Below are 12,953 nucleotides of genomic sequence, written 5' to 3'. Positions count from 1 at the left end.
TTTTTATGTGGATTTCAAAGAAATTGATATTGTTGATATAGATCCAGTACCAATTATGACTTGACATTTCATAGATTAAGTTAACAGACTGCTGTCATTGATCTTCTTATGTCCCCGTAACCCTAATTGTTTGCAAAGAATCCATCCATCCGTAAAGTAAAGTTTGATTTCTTTAAAAGAAAATAAATGTATTGGGTTTTGCTTGTTGTATAATCTGACCGCGCTAAGAACTGAGAAAACACAGTGTTCCCAAAGATTGACATGTTAAATAAGCAGTAATGACACCTAAGAGCTTCAGATGGTCTAGATGAACTAATTGCCGTCACTGCACTAAAATAGCACTGCATACTTAATTGTACACAGAGGCTTTTAAATTTGTCATGAACGACTAATGTGCATAACAAGGCAATTGACACTTCATTTTTTCATCCTGCATTACTAAATGATTGTTGGTAATAGTAAGCCTTTATCATGGCTAGTTTGTCACCATCTGCTTAATGTCATGTTGTTCCAAACCCTTTGATTGGAACACAAAAGAGGCATTTTTGGAAAGTTTTTACAGGTCTTACTGTGCAACTATGACAGTTTATATTATCAGTAGCTGTTTGCTTGCAGAATTTGGATGTGGGTTTGATGTGGTAGTACATTTTTGGTGATTAAAAAGTTTTCTTTTCAATAAAAGAAGATGAAGATTAAAGGCAATAGGTAACATTTGCATAAAAATGCCACTAGCACAGTGTTTTATAGGCCTATTTGGGTAAGTTGTGTACTTACATTATCCTAAATGTTTTCAACAGTGTTTGAATCCTGAGAAATATGCATTTTAAAGCAGTGTAAGGTCCATGTTTATGACATAAATGTGTTTCCTTTGGGTGGTGTCATGTCCATGTTATCCTCGGTTTCCACTTTTATTGCTGTAGAAATCATAGGTGTTTTTGACTTCGGTATGTTCAGCATATGACATCAAAGTACCGTGATGTGATGGTTGCAAAACTTTATTAATAAAACGGGCAGTTCTGGTTCTTCATTCTGATTGGTTGAAACGCGTTCTAAGCCGTGATAAAATACCTCGGTAAACCCACGGTTCAGACCGCATTACATAAGTATCACTGCGCCACTGTTGCTGCGTACTGATTTATGAATATAAACACCACAGTCTTTAATCATATTTTTAATTTGTATACAATTGCACAATTATGGCGATATCCAGATACATGTCAATAAATATTGCTGAGTCATCTAATCAATAAAGAGAAAACGTTCGCTTAGGAGTTTATACCTCAAAGTCATATTTCCGCTATCCACTGGGTGGCGATCTTACCCAACTTAAACACTGACGCATTCACTCAACACTAAAAACAGCGTGTTTTGATCAGGCTCTGAATCTGCTGAAAAGTCTCCGCTTTTAGCTAAAAAATCTGAGAGGTGATAAGAAAACAAATGAAGGTAGGATGAAACGTTTTTTTTTGTTTGTTTGTTTGAAAGCGGATGGTCTGTTCTTTCATTTGATGTTTTATGTTTATTTAAAGAAGATAATTTTTCTGCAAGGCATTAAACTAAAACTGGGTGGCAACTTAAAAAAAAAAACGCTGACGGGGAAAGAGTTAAGCATGCTTTCAAGCATATTTGATCATCACTGTATAAATTAGATGAATGGGGGTTTATAAAATAAACACCACAGTATTAAATCATATTTTCATTGTGTCTTTGCTGCGTCTGTGTTGGTTGGGAACTGTGCTCTGTTTCAGTCACACTTGATTCTGAGGAAATACTTTGTTTGGCGGAAGAGTAATATTTGTACTAATAGAATTACAGCTTATTTGTGGTTTTTTTTATAAAATCCCGCTAAGGTTATGCATATGAAGTAACTGTATTATAAACGCAATAACCCCCGCGAAGCAGTGGGGTTACAGTGCATTTTATAACAGCCAAGGGGGTTTTAGGCACTTTAACAACGCCCCTTAGCTGTTATAAAATGCACTGGTAACCCACTGCTTCTTGGGGCTTATTGCTTTATTCCCAACTCCATAACCATTCCACGCTCCTTTACAGCATAACCAAGCTACGCCATTGTTAATGTTTGTCACCTTTAGTGGCAAAAATGACAAATTGTGACGGTACAAACTGAATGCATCTGATTATGATATAGGTCTCTTTGGTTGCTTTGAACCCACAGGACTTAAATTCTCTATGTAGTAAAACATAATTCAGTATGTTTAAAAGCTTGCCTTGACCGAGCCGTAATTCAAGACGAGAAAGTAAATGATCCTTTTCATGTTGTTATATAGGTGTGGACTGTGGCTGCAGTACTGTACATTTGGAAGAGCATCTTAACCATTTTTCGTTGCTTTCAACATTTATTAGGTTCAAAGTTGTTTTTCAAGGAGAATAAATGCAAAGCATTAAACGTTAACTCTCACTTAATGCTGCAGCTTCACCCTCTTATTGGAAAAATTTTGTTTCATCTCCCAAACACTTTTCCAGGCTACAAGCCTACTCAAGCGACTCCTGAAGCAATTTAAGGTCATTTTATCTCCCAATTTATGCTTATCTTTTAAAATATCAAGAGGTCCAAGAGGATTACCAATGCGCATTTTATTAAAATTCACTTTCAACATCAAATTGAAAACCTTCAACATACAACTTGTTTTTCAAAGGTAGTACATTATACATACTGAGCAAAATTGAGACATGAAGTTAAGGCAGCACAAGAAGTAAACCGATGGTTGTCTGTAGTCTGAGATAAACATTACTATTCAACCATGTTTATATGAAGTAAACATTTGAGGATCTGAGCAGCCTGTGTAATAAAGTTAAAGGGTCGTTTACATTATAACGATAACTTTATTAGCGCCCACACCGGGTGTGCCTCATACGTCTTGAAAAGTGAAGCCTCTGGCTCTTTTATCTCCCGGTGGTGGCTGGCTGCAGTACAAATCATAAACCTCGTCCTCTCCATTCAAACGAATGAAACGACTCTGCTCTAAATAAAAAAAAAATATTTACACTACCATTTTACCAATAAAATTTTCCAAAAAATGGTTTTGGTCCTTTAAGGTAGTTGATATCACGCTTATATATGTTCAATTGTTCATGTTGTGATAAGTTTAATTTTAGCTAATAATTTGATGCAGTAGAAACAGGGCATGGCGTTATGATTGGCGTGGTTGAATTGGGCACACAAGCGTTTGGGCGAAAGTTTGATTCCGCAGCTCCGCCTCTGGCTTCCTTCTGCGCATGCCTTGGCTCCAAACTGACGTTTATACGTAACATGCCGGCGACCATGGGCGGACATTTTTAGCTTTAATTCATTACAATGGAAGGGGGCAATGTTGCGTCATCCATCTTTTTTTACAGTCTATGGTCCACACCTCTGGTCTTTATCGTTATAGTTGTGGTGTGAACTCCACTATTCTCTTTAAAATTAAACGATTTTTAAAACTATTTTTTATAGTTACCGTTATAATGTGAACGACCCTTAACACATTTTACAGTGGCTTTGTTACACGTTACATGTAATTACTAGAGTAATTATGCCTAATAACATGCAACTAACCTTAAACCCAACCGTAATCCTAACCTTAAGTACATGTTAATCATTATTACTCAATTAACTTAAATGTATAATTACACTGTAACAAGGGCACTTTAAAATTAAGTGCAACCAAGTCCAGCTATTGATGTACAACTCAACAAGACATTTTACAACAGCAGAAAACTACAAAGCTGAACCAGATGTGAGAGCCAAAACATACTTAACATAAGCACATTTTAAAGAGCTTGTTAGAAGCTGAGGCCCACAATCAAAAGAGTCCTTAAGCCTGTTAAGAAATCACAGCTTCACACATGTAAAGATAAAAAGCGTTCTTCAGATATTAAAGTGTGTTACAGACAGTAATCGCTAAAATATTTTTCACAGGAAAGTAGTCATCACAGCGTTAAATTGAAACATGCTCTGAAGGAAACGCAAACAAACAAACATCACTGCTCAAAAATGAAAGAGCTCATAAATAAAACATTTCAGAATTACAACTCAAATAGCAAAGCAAAACGAAAATACGTTTTCAATTTGTTCGGTGATTCGAACCTTAAATAACTACAATCTTTGCTGTACTCGTTTAGTCAAAGCAAAACCATGGTGATATGGATCAAAGCAGCAAAAATCCGGCTCCGGCTCTGTTTGAGTTCATTAATAAGGCATCATTAGCGGGTCTCAGGGTTGATTCTGAAATGGTAATGTTATGGTCATTGTTGTATTCTGAGGCTCGGCGAGCGGACGGTTGACCATTTCGTTCTCGTTCTGTCTGGCGTTCTCTTCATTCATCTGAGACACTTCGGTAGAACCGGCTTCGAATCCCGGTACGGTGTTGGCCACGTGGACCACATGTACCTTGTTTCGTCCCTTTTTGCTAAGGATGCAGCTGAACACCTTCTTGAAGCCCTTGCGAAAGTGTTTGGACACCAGGGCGTAAACGATTGGGTTGAGGCAGGAGTTTGCGTAGGCCATGCAATGTGACAGCAGTCTGAATGCGTACGTGGTCTGGTTGAAGGGGAAATCTCCGTAAAGGTAGCACAAAATGACCACGTGGTACGGCAGCCAGCAAATGCAAAACAGCACGGTGACTATGATGATCATCTTGGTGACCTTTCGCTTCGCACGTTTTGACTCAGACATGCCATCCAGAGGGTCAACCGCTGTCCAAAGGTACTTGATGGTGCGTGTATAAGACAGACTTACAATAAGCACGGGAATGACGTAGCCGAACACGAACGTACAAGTATCCAGCACTTTGCGATTATGTTCCTCCCAGCCGGGTACGCACACGTTGCTGTTTTCGAAATCAATGAGGTCATAGTAACTCAAATAAGGGCCGGCGAAAACAAGAGACAGGCCCCAGATGACTACCATAGCGACGACAGCGTTACACGGCGTTCTTAGTTCTCTGGAGCGTAGGGGGTAGCGAATGGCCAGATACCTGAAAAAGAAAAAACGGATCGATTACCATCAAATGTGTTGTTTATAAAAAGATCTCTTTAGCCATGTAGGTAACAAGCACATGACAGATCATTTGTTCATGAAAATCTATGCAGCGTCACCTTGAAATTAAAGTTTGGGATTCTGGTAAGTGGCACATGATCAATGCAGCAGCTGTGTTTCAATGCACATGATGAATGTGTATTGTTGTTTTGTGCCTAGTAAAGAGGTAATTGCCAATGGGGATTCTCAGTCTCCTACGAGCCGCAGAACATTTATCAGAGTGCCAAAGCATAAAATGAATGCGCTTTTTCCCAAAGATAAACCTTCCAGTTCGGATGGAGGGCAGTGGCTCTCTTGCTCAGGCTGAGAGTAACAGATTAAACTGGAGCGCATGAGTGGCCTTCCCACTTTTATGCCATTATTTAAGACGTTACCCACCCATGCAGCCAGGTCCGCTTACAAGCCCCGCTAGTCACAGGTGGTAGATGCTTAATGTTAAAGTGGGCTGTCAAAACAACAGTCTGACCTAGAATTCTCTGAAAAAAATGATAGTATTAAAAAACTAGTTGTTGAACAGTAGGTAATTTTCGCTCCATTGAAAAAAAAGAAAGAGAAATGGACTGCCGGAGTTGTTATATTACCAAAGTGGATGGGTGTAAAAAACTCCTTTGACTTTTATCCAATTCAGCTTTAACCTTTGGTGATGCACTCTGCAAGACCTTCTCAAATTCAGATAATCCACTTCAACCCCACAAGCCCCCAAAGTGTCAAGGAGCTTAAATATCTACACAAAACATCAACTGTGAAGATTAATAACATACCTGTCCACAGAGACAGCGGCCAGGGTGAAACTGCTGGCGTACATGGTGAGGTTGATGAAGAAATGAACAACCTTGCACATGAAGGAACCGAACACCCAGCCCTCCAGAGAGTAGATGGTGGCTTGGAAAGGCACGCAGAAGATAATGAAAAAGAAATCGGCTACGCTGAGGTTGAGGATGAAAAGATTGGTGGTGTTATATCCGACTTGCCCGCTTCTGAGTAGCACAGCGAGAACCAGGCTGTTCCCGACGGTTCCCAAAAGAAAGATGAGCGAGAAGACCACTGACACGATGACGCTGGCCGGGTTGAGCTGATAGCTCTCCGAGGTGTTCCAGTGTCCCATGGCTTTAGTAATGTCCTCGTGATCTGACATTTTAAGATGCGGATCTCCAGAGCCCTGCAAAAGGTTAGGATTTATTAGACACGGGTAGTTTGTGCACATTTGGGGTTTTATGCAAATTTCATAATGGGAAATTTCACAATTGTACTTATTTTTAGGCATTTAAATGATTTTTTTATCTAAAGGATCATTTGTAATGAGGTCTTAAAGGATGAAGCTCTGTCCGAATGGTATGATCACAGAGCGATGAAATTGAACATGTCAAATGAATAGACCTCCATTAAAGTCAGGAGGATCAGATATTGTTGAACATGATAAAAGTACATCACAATTACAAAGGATCATGAAAGTTGAAAAAGGATAAAAGGATGAAATGGAGTCATGAGTGAAATCAATTTCAGAAAGCCATGGTAAGCTCTTCAGGGACAGTTTCATCAGGGTATGAAGTGCGTGTCATCATCTGGTTGAGAGCTAATCAAATTGAAAACGGACAAATGTATTTTGTAGTCCTCATGAGTGATCCTAGTACAAAGTTGCTTGGATTGGGGCTAGGCTTATATTATTATAACAGAATCGTACTTGTTGGATAAGCCAGAAAATTAGAAACGGAATTGCCTACCAGCAGAAAATCCCAGTGGGTGTTGCTCAGGGACAGTCATCGATTTCTTCACCTCAAATATTGATCAGGCTGTGGGAGGATTAAAAAAGATCTCACTTTTTATCTTTGTTGTGAACAGGTCAGCTTCACCTCAAAGGAATTCAAACTATTTCACACGGTGGCCAAATCGTATGAACTTGTACAATGTGAATCATACAAAAACGTATGATTATTGGAAAAACGCTATAATAAAGAAAATCTACAGTGGCAGCCGGTGACTTCTCTTCCGAGGGGCGCAAATTCAATATATGTTTTCGGAGTGTCATGTGTGTTGCTCGTCATTTCAAAATGTCATGTGAACCATGTGCATCATGCATCTTGTCAAAATACATACCTGCTGCACATGCGTCAAAATGATTTATGATAAAAGAGACACAAAATACTCACAAGACTCTCACTAAACTCTGATTACTCATGAGATTATGCGAGTATCTGGCAAACGCGAGCGTCTCTTTTATGATCTCACACAATTCGTGGATAGTCATGGAATATTTTGCTAAATTTTCCTTGGCATTGTCACGGATCTCCGCATTTTTCCGTGGCCGTACCACAGACTTTATTTTCCGTGTCATTGTCACGGATTGGTTACTCAACTGCTTTTTCCTATTTTCAAACCATTGTTGCTTCCGTTTAGGGTTAGATTTGGTCTTTGCGTTAGGATGTCACTTTAAAACTCGTTTTATAGTCGTGCGTAAGCTCTACGCCGTAGGTTATTCGTAGCCTGTGCCTAGCCTGACGTGCACCTCGTCAGTTGTCTGAAAACAGGCACTGTTGCACTTTTCAACCACATGGGGGAGCTGTAAGTCATTTTTACATGGAAACTACATAGTGTTGCTTTAAGTATTGGTTTATAAAAAAATTCTGATTTATTCTTTTATATTCTAAATTTTAAAGAGTAACTAAACCCTAAACCAACTTTTTTTAGTTAATGATCTGTAAGAATGATGCTTTATAAGGCGTTTCATTGATTTTAGTGAGTTTTTTGACATTTGGATATAAAGTGTTTTAATACTACAATATATGGTGTAAAAACGTCTGAGTGCTGCCCTCTTCAGGTTGAACGGTGGCTTCTGCAGTTGAATTTTCCTATTGGATGTTGGGTCCAAGAAATAACTCGTGACGTAAGCAGGTTCAAGCTCACCACGCCCTTGTTACGATCTCACCACACACTTAGTTCATCCCCTCTATCTCCGTTGGGATCTGCCCACTTTTCTTGCATTTTTCAAATATTGCATTGGGTGGAGTCAGGCTCTGACCAGGGGTTTAGTTACGCTTAAAACATTGTCGCCTGCCATTAGGTTTAAAGTTGGGTTTGGGTAAGGATGTCATTTTATGTAAATTTAAACCTAAACTGAAGTGACAATGGTAAGAAAATAAGACAAATCAGTTGAGTAACCAATCCGTGACAATGACAATGAAATTTGTGCTTTTATCATAAATTCTTTAGACGTGTCTGCAGCAGCCTCGTATTTTGACATCACGCGTGAAGCACATAACTTTACATGAAGCACCAAACGCATATTTTGAAATGACGAGCCCCACACATGACGGGCTACATACATGTTGTGACGAGGTTCATATCATGCACCCTCGAAAAAGAGTCACTGGCCGCCACTAAGCCCCACCCCTAATTCTGACATCACTGGGGCGAGAGCAGATCGTACAGAAATGCACGAATGAGATTGTACAAATTAAAATGTATTATACACCTCGTAAATAGTTATGATCTGTCGAACAGGTACATTCAGTGAATGATACTGCATTGCTGTGCAGAGAGGGCTAAATCATCTTGCAAGGAACTGAATATATAGCTGTAAATGTTAATTAAATTTTGATTTAAACTGGCATAAAGTTCATACTTCCAGCTCTTAAATACATGCCACTGGCAAAAAAAAACCCTGAATGCGATAAATTAAATTATGGAAGCGTGACGCAGAGCCACTTGAATTTTCTAACAATAAAAGCAATAAATCTCAGGAAGAGCGAGAGCTTTCAGGTGGTTATTAGGGAAATGGACTAAGAAATAGTGCTCCCTAATAGGGTGACAAAGTATACTCCAAATATAAAAATACCAGCTGAAAAACTGAATGAATATTAAATATGGACACATTTTATTTTTATTAGACACATTATATGCAAGACACTCATATTCACAAAATGTAAAAGCTGAATTTGAATACCTAAAGGCACAACATTATTAATATTTACTTATTGTATTATTGTTTTATTGAATTATACAACAGTTGATCTCAGATGAGAAATGAGCACGGATACAGAGTGTGACTCATTATTTGGTAAAACCTTTATTGCAGTAAATTGGGGTAAATGAACAGGAAGCCGTTCACCCTGAGGGACGAGCTCTTCAGGACGCATTCATTACAGTTATTTTCCTGCTTCCACAAATACTTCAGGTATTACATGGTGAAGAGGGAATAATAAGTCACTGTCTACGCTTTCAGTTTCTTCAAAACAAATGAGTAGTTGATGCGCATCAGGCAAAATGATGACCAACACCAATTATTTCTTGGAAGGCGCTTCAAGATCATCTCCATTATTTGTGATCTTATTCTCTAATCTATAGTCTGAAAATTATCAATATGTTTTGAAAACTCGCATACAACAGATGAATGAGCCCAAATCAATGAATTGATCGGAGACTTAACTACAAATTTAACAGTATAAATCTTTTTAGAGATGAGAAATGCATTGGGTTGTAGATTCATAGCACGTTGATACGTTGGTGTTTTTTGAGCTTTAAAAGAGTGAGAGATCAACTTGACTGGCAGGACAGAAACAGCTGAATACATTTTATCTAGCTCATCTCGTGCTTTGCATTTTGGGGTGTCACACTGACAAGCTGTGTCCGCCTTTGCCATCTGTGTTAGTGAATAATTTCCTTTGTAAACACTCCAGATTTTCAATGCTGGCTTACTGGCTGTCGGTGCATATGAAGTGTCCTTCAGTATGAAATACTGCTAAACTGATCCCTTTGGTAACAGTCACGGAGTCTGATTCATTTGCCTGTCATATTCCAACAGTGACCCAAACTGCATCAAATTTTCCACATATGTCTATAAACCAATTTTGAAATTATAGTGGGAAACTTTTTTGCACTCTTCAGTACAAAAACATCTCACGTGCTGGCTGCCTGCGGGAATAAGAACTCGACAGATGTTCGGTCTAGCTAAAAATATTTCCAGAAATATTATAAAACATACTGCAATGCGGTAAATAAAGTATGCAAAAGGGTCGTCTGTTAAAATATTTCAATAGAATAAAGTTCAGTATACAGGCATAATATGCATAAACATAACATACAAATCCATGCATATGTGTAAAACTGTAAACAAATGTGGTATACATATGTAGGTGGAGGAAGAAAAATAAGCTGTGCAAATTCTACATGCAATAACAAAGTATTTGCTTTTTCAAAGCCATAACTGAAAAAAAAAAACACTTAATTGAATCCTTATTCCAGAGAGGTGTCAGACTAAATGCTGGAGAGAACCCAGAAAACATCCATATTCATTTTATAAAAATGTAAATCTTTGACTCACCTGCTCACTAGATAAACCATGACAGCATTATCCACTGCTCAGAGTCATTGTAACATTGAGGAGCTCTATTTGTCCGGGTGGTGCTTGCAGAATCGAACACTTCAGCATCTTTCATCTCCTCTCATTCTTATTGCTATGCTGCTTCTCCATCCCTCCCTCACTCCCCCTCATATAACGAGGCTCCTCCTACACATGGTGGTAAATGCTCACACTTCACTGCAGGGGAGGGAGTAAAAAGAGAGAGAGAGAGGGTGCGGCATTTTTCTCTTCCACACTTCTGTGCGCATGCACACGTGAGCTTGTAAAGGCATGCACACAGGTGAAGATTTTTTCATGCGCTTTGCTAACGCATGCTGTGGCGGTTGCGTCAAAGCACAAGAATTTGCACTGCTGTGCGCGCATGCATAAATCTTTAATATCACACATAAAATATTAAGTATTACTGAGGTCTGAGAACAGATGAGTTTTTGTGCATAGCTTGCGTATGAACAAGAGGATACAGTTTTTGGCGTAGATGCTTAAAGGCAGGGTCTATGATCTCTGAATGCCAATGTTGACATTTGAAATCACCTAAAAAAACACGGCCCTACTCCATTTTTTGATAGACACGCACCTTACTGCTGATTGGCTACAAGTGTGTTTTGGTAGTCAGCCCGACTAAGTTTTTCAGAAGTCGTGCCTTTAATGTAGAAAGGTATTGGACTATAGGGAAGAGCGGGGCACAACCTAACGCTTTTTGGTTTTGGCTCAATCATTCAACACATTTGAGTTTGATTAATTATATTTTTACAGCAACACACACATCTCTGCTACAAATGGACATTTGAAGTTTGTTTCTAGTACTTACCATTCTTGGACAATTACACCAAACATGACAGAAGTGCAAATGTTACAACTTACCCCATAGGTGGGGTTCATTGTAACAGGCAGGGGGTTAGTTGTAACACTTGCTAAAAATTTCATTTGCAGGCAAATATTTAAATACTATTTTATCTATATACTTGAAGTGGATACTGTTTAAATATCTGACACTGTATTCATTCATCCAGCTCTTTTATAACAATAGTTCAATTATAAATGGATACAAATATGTGAGAAAAATCAGCACAATTATGACAAAAAAAATGTTTTATATGTGACCCAGTCTGTAATAACCATACTACAGTTTCAAAATCAATGAAACTGAGATAATGAGCATCAAAGTCTGATTTTAGTCATTCATTTCAGTATGATTTTTTATCTTTGACGTGACCTTATTATTAAAGATATGAACAAAAATTAATTTGACACACGATTTTTTATAAGACAGGCACATTTATTTTGATGGCAGCAAATCATTGGTGTGAAGCCTATTTAAAACAACGGCAAGAATTACGCTAATGTTAGCGGTTTAATATTGCTGAGTTGTTAGTTTTAACACAGCGTTACAATTAACCCCGCTGGGTCAAAATATTTTCAGGCCCACCAAAAAAGTTGGTAAGAGCTGCAGACATATTTCAAAATGACGCTATGTTTTAGTTAACAAGATACTGATTAATATGACATAGCATAGGATTTGGTATCTTACACACCCAACTTAGAAACCGAAAAAAAGAAATGATGAAAAAATGTACTTACATGCCACCAAAACACTCGTTCATCAACACTCGTAACTCTCTGGAAAAACATTATACATTTCCAAAAATTTGTGGGAGATCGACTTTTGGCAGTGTGAAAAAACCTTGTGTAAACCGTGTAAATAGTGCGTGTTACAACTAACCCTGCGTTCGTTTTTTTCCCCGCGCAACCCTACTCTAAGGCCCATTTATAACAAATGTCTTAGAAGAAGTTTAGATATGTCAGGGCAAGTTATTTTTTAGGAAAGACAACTCAAACATTTTTGTCTGGGACTTTTTAAGCCTTGTCTGTAAAACTGGGCATGCGTTATAAGAGTACAAGCTCAACTGTAAAGAATAGTGCTGTCATGCCGGCCTGAATACAGAATACATGCAATACAGGGAATCACTAGTACTTATTATTACTTTTTACTAGACTTATTATAGCATTATAATCTACTCACGGACACACTAACCCAGAAGCAACTACTACGTGCACAGAGACCTCATTATTTAATAAAAAATCCCAGTAACAGTCAGAATTGCCTGGTGGTCCATGGCCATTGTGAACGATACCCGGGACAGTGTGCGGAATTTTCACAGTTTAAGGGGCTGGACACACCAAAACTTTTAAACGCGGCTGAAAACGCCTTGAGGACGCCGAATGCCAGCTGTTTTTCGGCTGAGTGCCAGCTTTCTTCAGCTGAGCGCTTTGATAGCTGTGATACTTCAGCTGCGAGCCGGTTGGTTGCTGTGGTAATGTCCCGCCCCTCCTCCACTGTGATTGGGTGACCGTGTGAGAACTGACATTGACAAGCGGAGCTTTTCTCCCAAAGTTGAATCTCTTTCAACTCTCGACGCTCAGCGCCGAGCGCGGAAAAAACGCCGAGCGCCGGTTTTCAGGGCGGAAAAAACCCGCTAGCTGCAGGCTTATTTGAAAAACGCCGAGCCTCCATTGGAAACAATTGAAAACATGCGCCGGCCGCGGGCGTAAAAGTTTTGG

The 12,953-nt window shown here is 38.8% G+C and overlaps 1 protein-coding gene across 2 annotated transcripts; it reads right to left on the bottom strand.

Annotated features, from left to right (window-relative positions):
* Positions 1–1,024: 1,024 nt before the first annotated feature.
* galr2b (galanin receptor 2b) lies at positions 1,025–10,722 on the bottom strand. 2 transcript variants are annotated; one of them, XM_065259342.2, is made up of 4 exons: positions 10,356–10,721; positions 6,760–6,828; positions 5,800–6,197; positions 1,026–4,976 (listed from the first exon to the last, which is right to left on the bottom strand). In XM_065259342.2, exons 3-4 carry the CDS (start codon positions 6,171–6,173, stop codon positions 4,214–4,216), a joined length of 1,137 nt encoding a protein of 378 aa, XP_065115414.1. In that variant the 5' UTR covers positions 6,174–6,197; positions 6,760–6,828; positions 10,356–10,721; the 3' UTR covers positions 1,026–4,213. The 2 variants fall into 2 exon arrangements, with proteins under 2 accessions (XP_065115476.1, XP_065115414.1); XM_065259404.2 differs by lacking the exon at positions 6,760–6,828 and having other exon boundaries at positions 1,025–4,976; positions 10,356–10,722.
* Positions 10,723–12,953: the final 2,231 nt, after the last annotated feature.

This window comes from Paramisgurnus dabryanus, chromosome 3 (assembly GCF_030506205.2).
Source record: "Paramisgurnus dabryanus chromosome 3, PD_genome_1.1, whole genome shotgun sequence".
NCBI lineage: Eukaryota > Metazoa > Chordata > Actinopteri > Cypriniformes > Cobitidae > Paramisgurnus > Paramisgurnus dabryanus.
This window is presented reverse-complemented; position numbering and strand designations above follow the sequence as displayed.

Excerpts from the sequence above, each read along its gene's own strand:
- galr2b (XM_065259404.2), bottom strand. The coding sequence starts at position 6,173 with ATGTCAGATCACGAGGACATTACTAAAGCCATGGGACACTGGAACACC. Across the intron at positions 4,977-5,799 it reads GCCGCTGTCTCTGTGGACAG|GTATCTGGCCATTCGCTACC; the intron begins GTATGTTATTAA and ends TTTCTTTTTCAG.